The 22,917-nt window shown below is 34.6% G+C and overlaps 1 protein-coding gene across 8 annotated transcripts in view; it reads left to right on the top strand.

Moving 5' to 3' along the window:
* The window catches only part of LOC128884674 (diacylglycerol lipase-alpha), a 116,646-nt gene that overhangs the window by 9,263 nt on the left and 84,466 nt on the right, over positions 1–22,917 (top strand). Inside the window, exon 1 of one of the 8 annotated variants that reach the window (XM_054138197.1) lies at positions 3,961–4,394. The exons of the other annotated variants lie outside the window; for them this stretch is intronic. Within the exon in view, the coding sequence (XP_053994172.1) occupies positions 4,300–4,394 (95 nt within the window). The 5' untranslated portion in view covers positions 3,961–4,299. Of the gene's footprint in view, positions 1–3,960; positions 4,395–22,917 lie in introns of those variants that run through there. 8 annotated transcript variants of the gene reach the window in all.

Raw genomic sequence — 22,917 nt, forward strand, 5'->3', positions numbered from 1 at the left:
AATTAAGAGGGTGGAACTACTGTTTATTTTCTGGGACGATGTTCGTGATCTTTTCGCAGCCGAAGTATTTGACATAAACTTTATTTGTATATGTGTATAGTAAATCTTGTTAAATTTATAGCTGTTCTGCTTGATTTGTTTCGATGTTGGAAGACTTTAAAGAGCGAATAGTGAAAATGGAGCTAAAATAAAATTAGAATAAAATTTATTTTCTTTTAAAGTGTATTTGGTATCCATCTATATAAATTTGTTGAACAATTACTATTCGTGTACTTCTGCAGTCACAGTGGATCTATAATATTTATTTTGGCTCCTGCTTAAATTAACACTATTTCAGTCTTCTCTTCTTGACTAAACGTGTTCAACGTTACCGAGATGAATAAAGCATTAGCGTTAGCACGGCAGAAGGTTATGGTTAAGTTTGTGGTTTTCAGTTTTGACACGATGCTTTGAGACGAATAATACGTAGGTAGCTCGTTTACGAACGTTAGAAGCAGTCACACCACAAGTTTCTTCAATCAAACTTGTAAACTACGCCCACTACCTTTTTGAATCGAAAATATTTCCAAACCAATGGAAATCACATCGAATAGTTATTTTAGAATAAATCGAAAATTCCACAGAATATATAAACATAATTCCACTATAAGAGAAAAACCGAATAGTTTTGTCCTCTTGTATTTTTTTTTAATTGTTAATAGCAACGAAGATATTAAGGAGACGAAAGTAAAAAGACCACCCTGTATAATTTAAAAATCTATAACCTTCTCAAGTCACGTAATTATTAACTGCATTTCTGAAGCCTGATTCAGTATTCTTATCAATGTGTATCAGTAAATACAATAAAATTAACTTTATGTTTATTAAATCTCCCCCTTCGCTTGCAACAAAATTGTTTATTGCCTATAATTTGTCCTTCTAGGCCAAATAACTTTACTAAAACATTTCTTTGAGAGTTTCATCCCCTCACGAGATATTTAATCATACCAATTTAAACAAAACACCGTGTGTGTGATTGTTTACAACTATTTTACAATTTTTCATCTCAGACTGAGTATATTTTGTTTATAATTGCTACATTGTATTAATTTCATAATGAGCTATGCCCGTATATATTGAAATAAATAAATAAATAAATAAATAAATAAATAAATATTCACAAGTTTTAGTTGATAATATTTACATTTCAATCTATATCTCATTCTTAGAGTTGATCAACGATCCTGTCGTATAATTTTGTTCAGAAGTTGTAAAATGTAATTCAGATTATAGAGAAGAACTAAAGAACTAAAGAAAGATGACAGAAGAGCTAAAGAAATTAATTGAATAAAATAAATTTGTAGAGGTTGTTAAATTAAGTCCCATCACAAATATTAAACAATATACCTTCCAACAGTCATAAAACAAAGATTCAATCTCATGGAGAACTTCCACAAGTACCTGTTTGGTAATCACCCCGTTAAGAGGGGTGTCTGTTTCAGCTAATGTATTTTTCTAATGCATATAATTTCCAGATATAATTAATTTTTGCTATTGAAACTTTTTTTACATATAAAGGGACGCTCAAGGAAGAAAATTTGACAGTGTAGATTTAATTTGAATGTATACATATAATAGATATAGTAGTCCCAACGAAAGGATTCGGTCAAAACGGTGGCACGCATAACTCATCGAATTTTTATCCGATTCACTTGATTCAACGCTTAAATTGAAGGTAATTAAGTTTATATGCGTATGAACCTCGACTCTTAATAAATTATTATTATAGCATAAAGTTATTGCAAAATAACGCCCGACATGTATCGTTCACTTTCATATTTTTTGCCACCGTTTTTGCAATTAACAATTTTTTTTGCAAATTGAGGTTCATACGCATTTTACGCTCCTACTAAAGAAAAAAATTTTCTGATTTTATCTATCAGATGTTTTCCCAAGGCTCCACGTATTCCACCGTTTTTACCGAATCCTTTCCTTGTTACTACTATATCTATATATGTATACATTCAAATTATATCTACACTGTCAAATTTTCTTCTTTGAATGTCCCTTTATATGTAAGAAGTTTCAATAACAAAAATTAATTATATCTGTAAATTATGTGCATTAGAAAAATACATTAGCTGGACCAGACTTCCCCCCTAAAGAACTTTCGATCTTTTACAGACATTATTTTATATCCGACCGAATTCACCATAATAATAATAAGACTAATAATAAAAGTAATAATAAAAAGACTTGCTCACCGTACCAGTTTCCATGAAGCTGTTTATCGAGAGGAGAAGAGAAAAAAAAACCCATAAAAAACGTATCTACGCTAAATAGCGTATCATCCTCAAACTGAGGCTGTTTAAAAATTTGCCTAGATGTCCGCGGCCTGGAAGTCAAATGCTTGGGGTGGCCAGCCAAGGCATTCTCAGATCATCAAGACCCATACTTTCTCTCTCGCAGGCTTTCACATAATTTATCAATTAAAAACGCTGACAATATCAGGACATTTCCATTGTATTGTGTTTTAAATTATTTCTAGGGTCATTCATCGACACCGATACCTTTCCTCTCACAAGCTTTCAGATAATTTGTCAGTCTAAAACTCTGACAATATAAGTACACTTTCATTATTTTACGTTTTAAAATAATTCTTATTAATCGACACGACCTTGCCTGGCCACGCCAACCATTTGACTTCGAGACCGCGGACATCTAGGAAAATTTTTAAACAGCCTCAGTTTGTGGATGATACGCTATTTAGCTTCTTCATGTCACCGCTAAAGTGCAGAGCAGTCACTTTACATAAATTGTCATTAAGATCTGAACGTCCGCACTGTTGAACACAGCATTTTAGCTGCGCATAGTTGGAAACCACCGAATTTTACATTATGTTACATAGTGTCGCCTTTGCACTTTATTGGAAAGGACTTGCATGTACTGGCAGCTCATTTTGATTTCACATCTTTTTCTACTTTCTTGTAGTTTTTTATGGGAATCTTTTATTTCTCTATGATAACTCCTTGAGTCATCCACTTTTTCATGTACTTGGCGTAATTTTTTTACTTTTTTCGAAGTTTTTTATGGAGATCTCACTTCTTTTTATCAAGATAATTTGTATAGTGAATGACTTCAAATAATAGAAAATGGGAGATCAGTTTGAATCCTTTAAGGTTTCAAAAGTACGCGGAACGCATTGCAGTAAGTCTCATTGCAAGAAATTTATTAATTCTTTGCGGCAAAGGAATTCAAGACATAAAATAGACCCATGTTGCACAGGAATTTTATTGCGTTTTAAATCAAACAAAATTGTTATATTTTTATTTATAAAGGTATCACATAATGTAACAAAATAAATTTAATAACAAGGGGCGTCACATTTATAGTTTTAAGAATATTGAAGCATAAACAATAAATAAAAATATGTTTTTTTGTATAACTCCCGAAGTTGCATGGTGGGACGAATAAAATCCCACTATACTTTCATCATTTGCAAACAAATTTAATATTCTGTTTTTATTATAAAACACTTTACTTGCACTTTACTTGTATAGAACTAATTTTTATATAAATTAACTTACCTGTACGATTTTTCACATAAAATCAGGAAAGAAATATTATCGCAATAAACCTTCCGCTTACAACAATTGTTGAACCGGTATTAGTATGTTGAAAGTTGCCAACATAAGTGCATACATTTGTAACATTGGATGAATATATTACCAACTGCTTTACGTAAATAAGACGAAATATAAACCTATACACATGCAGCCATTGCAAAATTTCGAGGTGGAATTAAAAATGTCCCACCGTGCATTACGGTTCATCAAAAAGGTGGCAGGCTTTTAATCCCACCGTGCCCCAAAGAGTTAAAGAAGAAATGAGAAATGAATAAAGAGATCAACTATTTCTAACGCACAATTTATTGTATTAGAATACAGTTCATACGTTCACAGAACGCATGGCAGAAAGTCTTGTAACAAATTTAAATAACGAGAAAATGATCGAGAGGAGAAGAGAAAAAAAGATAGATCGCCGGCTTCCCTTAGTTTCTTTTCCACGCGGTGAACTGGTATTTAGTCTCGTTCCGGCGTTTCAGTGATTCAGTGTATCCGTGACAGCCGGCTGGTCACAAGGTCCGGCGGTCCGGTGGTCCGCTCGCATCGTCTCGAGTTCACGTTGGTTCACGTCGGCGTCGCGTAGCACGGGGCGCCGCGATCCGCCAACGCGTTTGTAGGTTATGTCATTGTGCGTGCATGCCGTTTATTGTTACCCACGAGGACGATATCGAGCCTCAACATCGGAGGTGGAAGAATGCCGAGCCTCGTCGCATTCGGTAGACGTTGGAGAGTCGGCAGCGACGATCTACTGTTCCCGGCCGCCACCTTGGCTTCTATTCACCTATTCGAGTGAGTGCGTTTATACACAAACGTTCCTTGGACGTTTATTCGCGCGGTTATCAATTTCGAAGCTGTCGCTTTGCTGTATTTATAGAACGCGAATCGTTCGAACGTTATCGACAGATAAATTTATCCGACACGTGTACTTCCCGCCTTTCATATCATTTTTTCTCTGATCGATTTTGAACGGCGGAACGACGCCGAACCGCGGACGCTCCGAGTTCGACTTTGACATTTGAATTTCGAGGAGAGAATGGCGCGGAAGACTTTTATGTTGTCTGCATGATTCAATCGTTGTGGGACAAACGAAACGCCTTGTTAAAGCTAATACCGATATTAGGTAATTATTCTATGATTATAAGTGATCAGTGATCGATGATTAAACCACAATTCCACTGCTTCTCGGTGGAGGTCTAAATAGATAACAGGGATAATTTTCGGGCGCGGTAGATAAGGAAGGGTTAGGCTTATCTTGTTGATTAAAAATTAAGGGGGTATTCTGAATTAGGAGGTCTAAAAAAAGTGGTTTTTCGTGAATTTTTTTAAGGTGGAACAAAATAATTAACTCTATCGAACTTTTTATCCTATTTTCATACATATTTGAGTAGTCTGTACAAATTTTTTCAACAAGAAATATCCAAATTGAGTCGACTGCGATGCACATTTGTAGACCACCTCACTATTAAAACCTCCTATCGGTGGGAAAGATGCAGGTCGTAATTTTGCATTGACACAAAAAAACCAAAAGAAATGTTCATTTTCATACATTTTTCTTCTATGTCAACTAACAAAATTCATACAAAAAAAATTTTAAACAACTTTTTTATCAAGTTAAAGTGATTTTTTTCACCCAAAGAACTCCCTCTTTTCTTCAAACTCGCTGTAATTTCACATTTCACCATTTTTGCGGGTATTTCTTTACTTCACATAGATGAAAAATGTATGAAAATGAAAATTTCTTTTGGTTTTTTTGTGTCAAACCAGAATTACGACCTGCATCTTTTCCGCTGATAGGAGGTTTTTATTTCGAGATGCTCTACAAATGTACGTCACAGTCGACTCAATTCGAATATTTCGTGTTGAAAAAATGTGTACAAACTACTCAAATATGTATGAAAATAAGATAAAAAGTTCGATAGAATTAATTATTTTTTCCATCCTAAAAAAATTCACGAAAAACCGCTTCTTTTAGACCTCCTAATTCAGGATACCCCCTTAAATCGTTGTGGGACGAACGAAGCGCCTTGTTAAAAGTAATACCGGTATTAGGTAATTATTCTACGATTATAAGTGATCAGTAATCGATGATTAAACCACAATTCCACGGCTTCTCGGTGGAGGGCTAAGTAGATAACAGGGATAATTTTCGGGCGCAGTAGATAAGGAAGGGTTAGGTTTATCTTGTTGATTAAAAATTAAGGTGCTTTTGTACATCAAACAAATATTTTAAAAAATTCAAAGAAATAGTACTCATTATTATTATTATTGTTTTTTTTTCACAATTTTTAACTTCCCAATAAATAGGGAAGTTATTGCATTTGCCCCTAAAATGAAAAATCGATTTTTTAGCAGATGTCCATGTTTCAAGGTCATTGGAGTAAGTTTAGCCTACTTTTAACAAATTGTTAGCGCGCGCGCGCGTTTGAGTGTGTGTGTGTGTGTGTGTAAACAAATTTTTCGTTAACGTTTTCTAAAAAACTAATAGCGTGATCAAAATTATCGATGATGCAATGGATGTGTATCAATCTAACTTAGAGCTGATTAGATTTTGTTCTCATTCGGTCCAGTAGTTTTTTAGTTTTTTTTTTAAGAAAACTTAAGTCAATAACGCAATCTAGATCAGAGAATATAAATTTATGAGCGAATAACTAAACGGAAATAATATATATACATATATTACTATTATTACATTTGTATGTATATGTATAACACATGTATATGTATACACATACAGGGTGCTCCAAAAGTATGGAAACAGTCAAATATTTCCAAAATGGAACATTTGTGAGAAAAATGGTTTAGAGAAATGTTTTAGGGTTTCAAAAATTCTATTGAACGATCGTGTCCCTTTGACCTTCAAAGAACCAGTCAAAGTTACGTCAAGGTCAACATGATTTTTTTAATGGAACACCTCATTTTTTATCATGTACTGTGAAAGCTGGCTATGAGACCTTTTCAAAACACTAGTTTCAAACATTTTTTTCGTTCGTGATAGATGGCGCTGTAATCGGAAATCGGAAAGTTTCTTGTGTGGCCCGTAAAAGGTCGCGCATAAAATAAACATGAATAGCTATATGAATTAAGCGAGCAAGAACAACCCTACTCGCGAGCTCGCGGCGCGAGCGAGCAACAAACCAGCCAGTTTCACAATTTTGTCTTCATGCTTAATACCTAAATACGCACAGAATACTTTATTCGATTTCAATATTCGGTACATTTTAATCTAGATAAGAAATAACGAATACATTGGCTCCGAATAAAATTCAAAATTTTATATAAATAAATAACTAGACCATAACGATAGATTTTTTAAAGATATTTTTTGTAAATTTACGAAAGTATCGATGAAAAGGCTTCGGTGTTCACTCGTCTATGATTTCACGATTTAATCATCTGCGTCATCAACGCGCCACGTAAAAATACTGAAATATAATATAACAGACATTTTCGAAAAATGTATGAACAAATTAATACCTTTCGTTGCATTGTTTGCACGTTGTTAATCCGAAACCGAGTAAAATGGGATCGTGTTAACAAAGAATTGAAGGTATTTCGATTACAAAGTCCGAATTTGTCCATTCCTGCTATCGGATGACACAACAAATATATATTTAGAGAACGTCATTTAAAAAAAGTATGTTTTAAACACGTGAACTGTAGATGGGCTCAATGCATTTTTCAATAGGTGTTGCAATGAATCATTATTTATCACCAGTATCTATCACTTATGTATAAAGTATGACGAAACTTGTATGGAATATTCATTGGATATTTTCGAACAAACAAGTTGCATATGAGTCACGACCTATATTCGAAAGTCCATTAAAATTCAAATGTGTTACAAATGTAGTTTATTTCATCGAACATCGATAACGACGATTGATATCTCTCATTAACTTTGAACGATGTAAATACAACCAAAATCACGATTGCAACTACAATATTAATTCGATGTAGATCTACGAAGTTTACGTATAATCGTGGGTTCGGCGTTCTAAATTAAAAATAAAATAAAATTTGATGATTATTTCCATGACTCGCGATCATAAACACGGTAGGGAAAGCTAATAATGGTTTGGCTGTAGCGCTGAACTTATCCATTGATATTTATTTAATTCTCTTTTGGAAGGTTTTATTACGGTGTACGAGAAAGAATAATACAAATATAGGTCGAGAAGAAACGTACAGTGGGTATGGAATGTATTCGTACACCCATCAATTTCCCAAAAAACTTTTGTGTGAAATTGTAGTTTCTTAACTTCTTCTTTGTAATCAATGATATTTTACATATTCTCGGAAATCTCTAGAATATAGTCCAAACAACATTTACTAGTTAATGTAATTTGGGAAATTACCAAAAAAATGCGAAAAGTGGGTAAAAGTATAGAAGCAATAAGTACTTGGACGATTCTTATGACGAACCATTTACAGTAGAGTTTGTAACGTAAACACATCAGTTTATTGCTCCGTACGAATTAGAAAACATCAAATTTCCAGTAAAGTACTTCTAAACAGTTGTGCGAATACTTATTGCTTCAACATTTCCATCGATTAATTGGTTTTTTCTTGTTAATTTCGCAACTTTCATAAATAGTTTTTTTTTTTTGTAATCTATCTATTCTAGAGATTTCCGAGAATATGTAAAATGCCATTGTTTATAAAAAATAAGTTAATAAATTACAATTTTACATAGTATTTTTGGAAATTGATTAGTGTACGAATACTTTCTACTCCCACAATCTTTCTACATTTTAAGTGATGTATACATGTTATTTGTTTTCAACCATTCCGATATTTTCAGACCTGTACCACTTACCAAAAATTGACAAAGACTTTCCAGACAAATCGATTGATAAATCACGAACACCCAGATTTTCAGTTTTACACAATTAATGACACCGACAGGGTTTCCCAACCCCTTTCAATCTCCACCTTTTATAAATTTCATTCGTCTCTGTAATCTTCATTCTTCGTGATTGTTCTTAGTAAAAATATCTTAAATTCCTCTTAAATAAATCAAATTTCTTCGCAGTAATATGTACAAAATATTACGCTGAATGTGATTCATTTGTAGCATACTTTATACAATAATTATAATAAGGGAAATCGTAATGAACGACAACAAAATTAATAGAATCTTCAATCGAACACTTTTAATAGCGACGGTCTACAAAAGAGAAAGGAAACTTGAAAAAATCAAAAAGCACGTCATTAAAGTCGAGATCATTTTACTCGTAATTGCCTGAACATGTTAATTCCGACGAGGATGTAAAATATTCATGATTTCACGAAATAGCCGACGGAAACGGGAATACATGGTCAACGAGGCATGTAATTGAATTCAAACATCAATTGTTGCTCGAATTAATGACTTTTCCTCTGCAATTCCAATATATACGAGTAACGAAGCTTTCGTCGAGTTTTCTTCGCTCGGAGTTTTGTAATACTCGCACTTTTGTTTTGCTTTTTACCAGTTTTAGGTTTACAGCAATCTGTAAACTGCATTTTTATTAATTTTTGTTTTTATATTACTAATAATTAAGCTGTTCATTGCACAAATCGATTAACTCCATAAAACAGAAAGTTGAGAAATGCGATGAAATAATGTACTTTGTTTTTTAAAATTCCCTTTATAATATAAATCCAAATAAATATTGTAGAATGCGTAAATACAGATATAGCTTTCATCTAACGATATACCGATAGAAATATAGGATATACTTATTAGCCATATTTCTATCAGCCATATAGTGGGTGTAGAAAGTATCCGTACACCGATCAATTTCCAAAAACTTAATTTTTATTATCAATGATATTCTGCATACTCTTGGAATTCTCTAGAATAGACACAGTACAAAAAAATTAGTTATTTATATAAAGAAATTTAAATTAACTAAATGTTGACGTTATTCGGGACGGGATTTTCTTCCATTTCCCTATTTACTGGAAATTTCCTGCTTTTTAATTTGTACGAAGCAATAAACTGATATGTTTATGTTACAAACTCAACTGTAAACAGTTCGTCAATAAGAACAGTACGAATACTTGCTTCTATATTTCTACCGATTTTTCGTATTTTCTTGTTAATTTCGCAAACTACATATATAAACTAATAATTGTTGTTTGGACTATATCTATTCTAGATTTCCAAGAATATGTAGAAAATCATTGATTATAAAAATAGAAGTTAATAAACTAAAATTTCACACAAAACGTTTTGAGAAATTCATCGGTATACGAATACATTCTACACCCACTGCATATAAATCACAGAGCCTTTCCATAACAAACTAAATTAATCCTGAAGATGAGCTGTTAAAGAAAACAAATCTACACAAGGCTCGTGAATTTAACGAATTTGCAAGAATAAGTATTAATTTAAATTCAACAGAAATGAGTTTCAGTTGTATAGAAACAAAGTGTTAGGTTCCTAAAAATCTCATCAAAGAAACTACTAATTCGATTCAGAAAAATTGTTGAAGTGCAAAGGTTGATAGGAATGCTAGGAATACGTTGTTTTCGTTCCATCGAGAATCGGCAAAAGGCATTGACGAAAGTACTCCATAAGGATCAATACGTCAGGCACAACGCGTGCAATGGTCTCGCTCGTGAATGGCCCGTTACACCCTCTCGCACAAGCTATGAATCATTTAAGGTTCACCCTATATATCCATCCCCATTCAACGCCATTGTGTTTACGCGCATTACGTGCTGTAAACCGTGCGCAGCGAAGCTCGTCTTTTTTGCCTGACGTCGATGGAAATCGTACCGCTGGTCCGTTTGTTTCGTATTTTTACAACCCTCCCTTTGATGGCAGGGGACGAAGGTGTCACACTTTGAGGGAAAACTTACGTCTCGTTCCTTTCGTGGAATAGACCGTCATCGACATTTTCCACGCGCAATGGGACATGTTTTAAAAAGTCTCAACGTTGGCATTTGTAATCGAACCCTTTTGCACTCTGCGCCATCTCGTAGCAAAATGTCCGAACAGAAATCGCATTATATTAAGTAGTCTAACTTTGGAGACGTATCTTTTTTGCTATTATTAGACTTGATTATAAATTCTTATAGCTTTCTTGAAGCGCTGAGAACACTGCAAACTTAAAAGATCTTTCAGAAGGGGCTTCAGAATTTTGTTTTTTAATATATTCAATATATCCTATGATGTATTATACAGGGTCGTCCACCTAAGTAAGCCCACCTAAATATCTCCTCGAATTGTGGGGGTAAAAAAAATAATTTGTATGCTACTTGAATGATTTGAAAAAACCATTCTATTGCAAAAGATTTCTTTTTTCTAGGGTAATTTTTTTCGGTGTTTACAAGGTTATCGATGCTTTTTTGCGTATAAATGTATAATTTTTGTTATCGCATCGTGTAGATGATGTAAAAATACGTTCAGATATGTACATTACACGACCTTGAAATGACCTTTGAGTTCAAAAATTAAATGGAAACAAAAAATCGTTGTCTGTCGAGACTTTACAGACGAAGACGTCGTTCGGGAATCTGTAAGAGTAAATAAACATGTTCACTATTACGAAACCCCATTAAGAAATTTGTAATACTTTTTGACGAACCTATTCTTTAAACTGTCATTGTAATAGATGTTCGAAATGGTGCCCCTCCTCATTGATACATTTTTTGAAACGTAGAATAAGCGACTCTCTGGCCTTTTCAAATGTTCTGGGATTAATTGCAGCACAAGCTGTTATTATTCTGTATTTCATGTCCTTTAGCGTTGTTGGTTGTGCACAATAAAAGAACTTCTTTTAAATGTTCCCATAAGAAATAATCCATAGACGTGAGATCTGGTGATCGCGGTGGCCACGCTACACGTCCAGTACGTCCAATCCAAGAATTTGGAAATTTTGTATCTAAAATTTGTCTTACAAGACGTGTAGAATGGGCCGGACAACCATCGTGCTGGTACCACATTCTTCCACGAATGTCTAATGGTACATCATTTAAAAGCATCTCTAACTCATCTTGCAAGAATGTTACATACTTTTGTCGGTTTAATGTACCATTTATGAAATAAGGACCAATTATTTGGTTATTCAAGATATCGCACCAGACATTTACGGTCCAAGGCCTCTGCCTATCCACTTGTTTTAGCCATCGTGGATTTTCCAATGACCAATAATGCATGTTGCTCAAATTTAATTGCCCATGATTGGTGAAAGATGCCTCGTCGGTAAACAACATTCTTTCAAAAAACGATTCATCGTTTTCATATTGCTGTAAACCTCACTGACAAAAATTCAGGCGATTTTCAAAATCACGTCCACGAAGATCCTGATGGAGAGACACATGATACGGATGAAATTTTTGTTCATGAAGTGTTCGTATTATGCTTGTTTTGAAAATATTAGTTACCCGTTCCAATTGTCGTGTACTAACATGCGGATTGTCGGCAACTTTTTCCATAATAAATCTCGTATTTAATTGGTTTGTAACATTATGTAGTATGTAACATAAATAGATATTTAGGTGGCCTTACTTAGGTGGATCACCCATATATTATAATATGTGTTAAATATGTTCAATTGGTATACTTTAAAGAAAGTGTACGCCACGTTGACAGACATATTTTATTATTAAAAACAAAACCTTGAAGCGTCTTTTAGGAAACCCTTTACTTCGTACTCTTTCCTCGTGACGCCTGTTCATATATTTTTCTCTAAATCTCTGTACATACGCGATATTTTGTCATCCGAATCCAAAATGTCCACGCTTCCATCCAAACCATATTTATAAGTCAACAAGTATTGTTTCTTCAGTATTATCTAATCGTAAATTAACTAATCGTAACGATTGAATAAAAGTTGGAACAGATTCGAACAAAATATCTCGAGTTTACTTGCAACGAAACTCTTCGATAAGATAATTAACTTGTAGTATCTGTCCCGATTAGTATAAAATATATATAAACGGAATTAAGAGCAAAGATATTCCTTATCGGGTTTAAGAGCAAATTAAGTACAGAGACTTAATAATTTACTTCGATGTTTTGGTTGTGTTCAAATTCTTCTTTTTTCTTCTAAATATGTATTTAGAATTTTTAAATATTTAGAAGAAGTATTTAGAATAAGTCATTGAAAAGTTATTGAAGGGAATTCAAACTAAAACGTTGATATAATTGATTAAATATAAAAAGTAATGAATATTTTAAACAACATTATCGCTAGATTTTCTTATTTAAAGTATTAAAATCAATGCAGGTAGCAAATATTCTTTCCTTCATTATTAAATTATCTAATAATATATAAATTATTAAATGTTTCTACGTTCTTTACTTTGATAAGGTATCAGAATATCACAGAGGCGTTACTAAAACAGAATTGTTCGTATATCGGTCAAAGCGTGATGAAAAATGTAAAATTTATCACAGCAGACATTAGTATACGTACGTTGGTTTCGCCACGGGACATTTATCAGGTGTTTCGTATTTGTTAACCCATTTACCTCCGAATTATGCATGCATCTATTTCTCCTTTCTCCTTTCTCGCGTGCCATTCAAGTGGGAATAATTAATTCATTCTTGTGCCATTGTCGTACGTTGTCTAAGTAAACTACGAAACTATTCTAGTTAGGAAACTTCTATTTATAACGCTTCTTCATTGTATAACATTGCAGAGCATACGATTTTTACATATTGCTGTCAACTATTTATAAACGAGACAAAACGAAGAAAAATATCGGTCAATAACGTGTCTCTAGAGGTGTGGCAAATAAGAGGAATCGATTTAGCAGAATCACTGCTAATAAGTGGACAGACTCTCGCAAACAATCTACTACAAATATTCCCAAACAGCACAATAATAATAATAATGCCCACTTATACAAAATAGAATATTCATATCGTTATACTTGAACTGTGGATGTTTATCTAAATTCATATTTTTACAGATATAGAAAAAACATTGGAACTCGAACGAAAGTATTATCCTCTAAACCGTGTGATGTGTACATTATCGCTGATATTTCATATACATATTTTTGCATTTCTGCACGTTCCAATGATCGCATAAAACATCTCCCACGGGTCGCGTGCACGTGTATCGAATACTATTTTTTCTCCGATGTGCAAGCATCTAAATATAAGTCCAGGCCTACAAGCCGCCACGATTTAGAATGCACTTAAGCACGAACTACTGTCACGCTGAAGTTGCGCAATCGGATTCATCATCGATCAAACGTTTCCGCAAACGATCGTTAGTCTGTTTTCTGTAATCGTCGATTCGCAGACTAAACATACACGCACGTGATTCATTTTTATCGATATTAGCTTTCGTAGCGTCTGTCGTGTGCCTTGGAACGACGAATTCGATAGTCGAAAATTTGTGCGAAAATCGATCGACGACTTACCAAGACCAGAGTTTACATATTCGAGTGCTGTACAAAGGTTTGTACTTCGAATGGAAGAGATACGGTTATGTTGTATTCTTTCCTATCTTTAGGATACAGAGGATTTTGATGATTTCGTCTGTTGCAGTTACTTAACTTACAGTACAGTACGGTATGTATAGGATTCTTTTCTTTAATTAGGATGAGGGGATGTAAATAAAGACATAATTGAACAAAACGCAAGTATTTAATTGAAATAAAATAATAAAAAATAAAGGTTTTAGAACGATGCTCTTCGGTAGTTCACAGTTAAAAATGTGAAATACAGTGGGTGTATTCGTACACCGATCAATTTCTCAAAACACTTTTGTGTGAAATTGTAGTTTTCTTAATTTCTTTTTTTGTAATCAATGATATTTTACATATTCTCGGAAGTCTCTAAGATAGATATAGTCCAAACAACATTTACTAGTCAATATAATTTGTGAAATTGATAAAAAAATGCGAAAAGTGGGTAAAAGTATAGAAGCAATAAGTATTTGTACGATTCTTATGACGAACCATTTACAGTAGAGTTTGTAACGTAAACACGTTAGTTTATTGCTTGGTACGAATTAGAAAACATCAAATTTTCAGTAAAGTACTTTTAAAAAAGGCTCTAATAGAGGAATGGAAAAAGATCCCACTTCGAATAACTAATAATTTAGTTAAGGCCCCATAACACAGTGCCCGCGCGGTAAGTGGGTGTATTTTTAATAATTTTTTTCCAGCAAACGATGAATGTTTTTTTTTTTTCATTGATACTTCTATCCAATATATACATAAATAAGACACTACACAAATTTTCTTATCCAAATATTACGAATAGTTTGCGGTGTACGCCGCTACACTCTGACGAACTTGCTGCTTGGTGGTTGACAGCGATTAAGCTATACGGTTCATTTGAAGAAAAAATAAAATATATATTTATAAACTAGACATATAGGTTTACAGCACCACGTAGGGATTTCTTTGTAAAGGGTCCCCTTCTATTTTATTTTTATTCATAAAGAATAAAAATTGTCTGTGAAAATGGGAAAATGGAATAAATTACAATTTTACATAGTTTTTTTGGAAATTGATCGGTGTACGAATACTTTCTACACCCACTGTATATGATTCTCGAAATCATGCTTTCGAGTAATGCTCGCTACAACTATATTAATTATTACGAGAAAGCTTCTCACTCGAACTTCCAGTATTAGGTATTTGATAATATCTACGTTTAAAGGATCCTGCGCTCGCAGTCCTTATCAATGATTGGAAAAAAATGTCTGGACGTCCGTTTGGAAACTGATTTCGACGTTTCAGCGTTGCGGGTAGCCTTATCGGGGTCCTGCCGAAGCTCTGATATCGAAGTTTGTCCCCGTTCATTGTCCTTGCGTACTTTATGTTCGTACCACAGATGTACGAGTACAATTCTTTCTTTTTTAATTGGTCAGCTAACTATGGGCAGTCCTCCAGCTTATACCCTCAAGTCTCAATTATTGATTCGACAATATAGCACGAACAAGAGGGGTATACAGTTTTTGTCAGTGGAATTCACGATGACTAATTAAAAAAGTTTATGTAGTGTCATCAAGCAAACTTGCTTTGCGTTTCGATGGGGGGTAAACTAACTCGAAAAGTTTCGTTACTAAACGATAGTATATTCACGTTTAAATGTCAGTTTTAACGGTTATATTTATTACCTTTCACGAAAATCAAATTTTTATTGTGGTGTCATACCTATCGATCGAAACTGAGATTGTAAACGCTTCTGATTGCATTCGAGAGTTAATTAATAAATATTAGTTAATCTTAGTCGATCGAAAGGCAAACTGTTTGAAATAAGGAACGTTTATATAGCCATAAATTTCGTTCGAAATTCATACTTCGCGACTACTGTAATTTTAACATAAACTTTAGCGTCCTTGTTCGAGAGAGTTTGTGCTTCTCAAGTGTTCGAGTTTAGTTCCTTGTAAATATTCGGCGTCAAGTGTGTCGTAATGAAACGAAGAATGTTTAATCACGTTCAACATAGATTCAATCCTCACAGTTGTTGAACGGTAGTCAATTTTAACGTTATAATAACATTATTTTTGAAAGATAAATGTGTCTTCCTGTGAGCCAAGAAACTATGAAGCGAAAGGCAATCATTTACGCGTTTGTTCGCGGATTATCCATTATAAAATAAACTTATTTTTCATTTAAATGGATTTCGAAATGTAGATAAAAAAAAGCTGATACAGAAACGGGCAAATCTTATGGAAATTTTAACACGAAAACTAAGTAATGCAGAAAGTTCAAATTTTAATACATGAATATATACATTTTTAAGTTTTATGTAAAATTTCTGAATACATAATTCAATGTGTATATAGTCATGTATTTAAATTTGAACTTTCTACATTATATGGTTTTTGCATTATATCTTTGATGCTTTATAGAAAAGACTAAAAGCAAAATTGTATGTTTCTCAGGAAAAGGAATATTTAAAAAAAATGTAATACATCTTATAAATTGTTTTAGAAATACTATTCTCTTACTCTTATGCACGAGAATCAAATAAAATTGAAAATTTACGAACCGAATTCAAGTTTTTGATATTTTGTGTAACTATATTTTAACCCTTTCAGACCTGGCGTTCACAATTCAGAACACACAATTTAAAAATTACCGACACTATTGTGTAGGGCCAATGTCCTTATTTGTGCACACCAAGAAAGATCAGTTTTCCTCAAAAACTATTAGGCTTTTTCCATACTAATTTTAGTCCAAATTAACACTAAAAATTAAATTACATTAGAACGAGAAAAAAAAATTCAGGTCTATAGCTATTTTTTTTTGTAATCTATCTATTCTAGGGATTTCCGAGAATATGTAAAATGCCATTGTTTATAAAAAAAAAGTTAATAAATTACAATTTTACACAGTTTTTTGGAAATTGATCGGTGTACGAATACTTTCTTCACCCACTGTAGGAAGTACATGTTCGAAATGGTGTGAAAGGCACGGTCGCCTTCAAAGTTACCCAATTTCGAGCGTGTTAGTACATTAATCGCGAGTAATTAAAAGTGCAGTTTATTCTGTCGTTAAGGGATTCGTCTTAATTTAACGAGTTAGCTCGCCTTGAGTACCGGTTTTCTCGGCGTTGACGAACAAAGGTGAAACCCACACGAAAGATCGATACCCGTGATTATCGACTTGAGCAAATTGGAGGGAGTGCGAGCCCCTTAATCAAGCGGATGCGTAATCCAACGGGGCCGAGCCCTATCTTGCGACAGGGTGCAGACGCAAAGTAAAGATGAAGCGCGGTGGTTGGCTTTCGCTGATTATAGAATCAGTCTTGAAAGAACGTCTGAAATGAAAGCTAGCGTTCATTGATCCGCGGCGGCATATTATACATTGTGTGTCGGGCGTCGTTTGGCGTGCATCATCCCTAATGCCTTTCATGGCGGTGGACGGACAAAAGAAATAGAGGAAACGGCTGGCCGTCGTGATTCTACCGGAGTACTAATTTTAACGTCCAGGCTACCAAATGTTCCGCGGGAAATTGTTACACGTTTCACGCGATGTTATAAGAAAAATCGAGAAGATGGATTGTTCCTAGGGTTGCCAGCACCACTATTCCTTGAATATGAAAATAATACTCGCCTCGTATAAAATAACAAATAAGTTTCTTTGAACACGAAGAAGTGTACTACTGAATTCTGAAATTTTATTTGCGAAGTTAATGTAATACAAGAATATTGGTTATCGATAGATCTAAAAAAAAGTCAGCGACACGATTTACCTAGCTTTTATATTTAAACCACATTAACGTTTTTTATGTTAAAAATTAGTTGAAAATTATAAGCTGAACGTTGAGGGTACTTACTAGTATATTAATCTTTATAAAAAAGAATCACTTTATCATATGGGAAATTTTATGAAGATAAAGATTGTCTTTTACATCATGTTATTTGGTCGCATTGTTTAGGAGATAATGAAAAATGAAAATAATTCACAGAGAAATAAATCATGGGTCATTCATCACACGACCAAATTCGTCATTAACATTTATATTTAAAAATCTATTTCTAATCTAGTTGATTTACAGTCATTAATAACCGTAGAGAATGGAAAATAATAATTCATCCAATCTGATGATAGAAAAAGAGTACCTATTATGTCGCCTAAATAATTCTTAGCTACGACTACGTCGTGACATTATCAGAATATGTTTAAGGTTAATAAATAAGATCAATTAGATTGATCTGTTTTAAAAGCAATAGAGCAATTTTACAACGACAGAAAGCTAAATGAACTTGTCGTGTACAACCAAGAAAGACATTCTTCAAAGAAAGAAAGTAGTTATTACTCTGTCAGAGAAGATGAAAGAGTTCAAGCTGTTAGAATTGATTTAGATCTTAATATGGAGGATCGATAGACTTGGGTTTAGAGTATAACAACAACTATACAAGACCGAATATTAAGGTTTCTACCTCCTGAGGGTATGCTCGACGGAATCGCTGGATAAAGGCAGCAAATAGTGTCACGGGAAATCGATTTCGCCAAGTTCTTATGCCTCTATCTTGCACTGTACGCGAAACATGCGAGAATATAGGAAAGTGAACCGCGGAATATTTTTATATCAGCCGCCAAAGGCTGGAGTTAGGTGAAATATCATAACAGCGACGAAACAACGTTGCAGAAACGGAGGAAGACATCCTTCGCCTTTAAAGCTTCTGGGCGTTGGACGTTTCGTCGTGTGGACAGCGTAGGAAATGTCTCGAAAATTCGATTTCGAAGCTTTCTATGTTTTTCAAATAGAATTTATTCCGCACGTGAGCTGAAAGATACGTAAAGGTGGACCACCGTAGATAACTCTAAAAAGGCAAATTCTTCGTTCTTGATATACGAGGAGAAATGCAATAACGGAGATCTTCCATTAGAGTACGAAATTTATAGAAATAATATAAAATAATCACGGTGCGATAGGACCGGTCTAGTTCTCGAGTAGTAAAATCGCAGGCGAAAAAAAGAACGGCTGCCGATTCGGCCGAAATGGTTGTTAAAACTGCTGCCTTATGCCGCCATGGTGGTATACTTTTGTCGTTCCGGAGACAAAGGAGCATTTATCGTTAAGGGGTGCTAGGGAGCAACCCCGAAAACGCACGTATCGACCCCATGCACGCGATTCACAAAACCGAGGGGGCAAGCGAATATCGGTGAAAGGAGCCACGAATGGTCCTCGCGGGGGTGGATTTGCATCGATGTCGAGAAGGGATCTGCACCCTCCCAGAAGCGTGGATACGTAAAACAATTCGGCATTTGACGCAGGGACGCTGTGCGTAAGGTCGACTGAAAAAAAATCGACCAACAGGGCGGCTAGCGACCGTCAGCTCACCCCGATAGACGGAATTTCTATCTTTTCGCATGGGGTTGGAACTGTCGATTGGGATAACTGAGGGGTGGATTCGACGAATTCCGTTGCAAACGATGGAAACTTTGATTAAAACTGTAAGCGTATTGTTCTGGTTCTTCCTATTTAGACTTGCATTAATCGAATGCACATACACCATTTACATTTGTAAGAAAAAATGTTCTGCAAATATATTAGGGTGAGCCAAAAGTTCGTGCATTTTTTACGTTGTTTCAGTTTATTCAATTTTCTGAAGTCATTCAAATTACTTCATATGCAAGTCTTACATATCATTTTGTAGCTTCTGAAAAGCTCTTTCATATTTAATTATTAGCTACATTAATTTATCGATCGTTTAATTTTTGTTCGTTTTAGTAGAATCATCGAAAATTTGGAGATTCGAGTACTTTTACGTCATTATTGGAAGCAAGAGTTTAAAGCCACTGAATATAATATTTTCTTTGCTGTTTTGCTTAATTAAATTAATGTAGCTAATAATTAAGTATGAAAGAGCTTCTGAAAAGCTACAAAATGATGTAAACATTTGCGTATAAAGTAATTTTAATGACTTCAAAAACTGAAACAACGTAAAAACACACACAAACTTTTGGTCCACCCTAACAGTACTCTTTGAACAATTCATCTTCTTCCTTCGACATTTTTCTCTAACAGCACTGGTACTGGAGTTATAACTCGTTACACTTATTTAGTCCACCCTCTATATTCCAACGATTGTTTCTCATTTTGCATTATCAAATCATTGTTTCTAACCGCTCTTGTTCTCCTTGCTTGTTTGTACCCTTTGAAAGAAGTCTTTGTTCGGCGTTTTTCCACAGTGCTTTCATGTTTCCAGCACAATACTTGCAGCCAGAATTTTTAAGCAAACAGTGCACAATCGCGTACAATGAATTTTTCCGAAGCTACTTTTTCTCGCTTTTTTGAATCGAGCTTTTACTGTACTGGGTTTTTACTGGCAACGGCTAACGTATAATTAATATACTAGGAAGTTACTAACTTTGAAGTACTTTTGTCTTAAGCACTGTATACGTATATTATACACACGTTAACGATGTTAAACTGCAAATTAACTATGAAAGTAAAAGTAAATGTATAATTTATGTACCTATAAAATCTCATAACGTTCATTACGTTATCTCCACAATTTCATTATTCGGGTATATATGCTAATTCTCATAATTTATTGCCAATATTTTCCTTAAACCTTAGATGAAGACAGAATAACGAAAATGGTCGTTATATAATATTCATAGAACATGTTTTAACTTTTGAATCAATTACTTATAAATCTTTACATGTCCAGTCTTTATGACTGACATCTTTATTGAAAGAATAAGAAATCTATTAACTGTGCATTTCAGTTTAACATGAAGGAAGCAAGTTTTTAGTTTTACTTTTAATGAATATTCGTTTTCAACGTTTCGGATTGATTAGCATTATTATCCTTCGCTACTACAATTAGCATTCGTATCTGTAAATAAATAACCGGTTGTGTTTCAACTGATACCTACGTTTTCCGTCTGCGCAGGTAGCTGAATGTGCAAAGCCTAATAATACCAGCGTGTCTAATTGCGCTCTTTCGAGCAACGATTACCTGAGATTTGTGATCGATGCCTGGGTTATATACCATTTCTAGTGTTCCTATTCCACGTAAATGGGTTACGAAGTAACAGAAATCGTTTTACTCGTGTCAGCAAGTTTGATTAAGGCAGAGTTGTATATAAATATACTTATAAAATTAACTACCAGCATGTCAACTACTACACCAAGATCATGTTTCTGGTCAGTACAGCAACAAATAAAATAATTATTTAAGAGCATCTAACGATGATAATAACTATCTGTTAGATAGTAGAAATTCCGCCCTTTAATTTGAATTTCGGTAGAATCAAATTGGACGATTCTACGCCGAGTTACAGAACTTGAAAATTTCCTATCTATTTTGGGATTATGAATGAATGATTGAACCAGTAGGCCTACATCCATTTATGGAGATGTGTAAACACGACGTAGTAAAGTAGTAAAACTCGTAAACAGAGTAGTATTTCCTGGAAACGCGTAGTATTCCTGGAAGAATTTGACAACAAACATCTTTAAATAATTTGTCTCGAATATTTAATGAGTTCCTTTCGAGCAGTTTTTATGAAACTTGGCATACAGAGGTTTTTGGGTGCGCTGATTCCAAATCTGAACTCAAAATTTATAAATTCAAAATGGCGGATTCAGTATAGCGGACCAAAAATGCGAAAAGTGATTCGATTCGGATGAAACTTGGTATACAGGGGTTTTTGGGTGCGCTGATTTCAAATCTGAACTAAAAATTGGGAATTCAAAATGGCGTATCTTATATGGTGCAACATCATTCAATTTATCGCTGATTGTTTAAAAAAGTCACTGACAATATTTGTATAAAAATCGGATTAATTCTATGTCACTTATGTTTTACTTATAAAACTTTTGAACTTCATTCGGAAATCCCTTTACAAACATAATTGTAATATATGAAAATATCGCGATAAAAGCAGTCAGTAATGATATCAAACCATAACTCTTCCTATTTATAACTGATATTTCACTAGAAGGTTACGCCAAACACCTGGAAAGGCCGCAGGTTATCCATCCCCGACCTAACGTATCCGCCTATTCGCGTGTACAGGAATAGTCAGCGCTTGTAACCGTTCCCTAACTGATCATAGATACACTGTTCGCGAAACTGATTTAGCAGGTATAAACACTGGCGCTGTTGGGTAAACTGGTACCAACGAGTGTGGTCTAATTAACTAAGTCGATTTCCGAAAGAACACACTCGCATCGCTGTTAAACGCGTCGATAATTAATTGACTTTGCTTCGCGGTCGTTTAATTTACGATTCCTCGTGGCATGATCGGCCCGGCCCGTTCAGCTGTGCAGCTTGCCAATACGGCCAAGCGTAAAGATCATTTCACGCCAAATCGTTCGTTTTGCTACCTCCGTGTCAGGGATTTTGTTTAAATTCACATAGATTGCAGTCTACATGAAAATAGGAAAGGTTTAAATCATCATCAGTTTGCTATTTTCGCGATTGTCAAACAAATCCAGACCTTCGAAGTTTACAGATTTCAATTTTTAAGAAGATTGTAATATACAGGGTGTCCCAAAAGTCGGGGAGGAGCCGGAAATTGGGGGTAGCTGAGACGATTCTGAACAACAATTTCCTTTGCAGAAATGTCGGATGGGGCTTCGTTAAGGAGATATTAAGCGAAAACCCCGACCAATCAGAGCGCGCGTAGACCGTTGGAGCGGCCGCGGTAGCGAAGGCTACGCGCTGGCGGCCGCGCTTGTACGCGAACAAGTGACTCGACGTGCATCGAAGGACATTGACGCTGCCGCCTAGCGCGTAGCCTTCGCTACCGCGGCCGCTCTAACGGTCTACGCGCGCTCTGATTGGTCGGGGTTTTCTCTTAATATCTCCTTAACGAAGCCCCATCAGACATTTTTGCAAAGGAAATTGTTGTTCAGAATCGTCTCAGCTACCCCCTA

The sequence above is a fragment of the Hylaeus volcanicus genome, chromosome 2 (assembly GCF_026283585.1).
Source record: "Hylaeus volcanicus isolate JK05 chromosome 2, UHH_iyHylVolc1.0_haploid, whole genome shotgun sequence".
In the NCBI taxonomy this organism is placed as follows: Eukaryota; Metazoa; Arthropoda; class Insecta; order Hymenoptera; family Colletidae; genus Hylaeus; species Hylaeus volcanicus.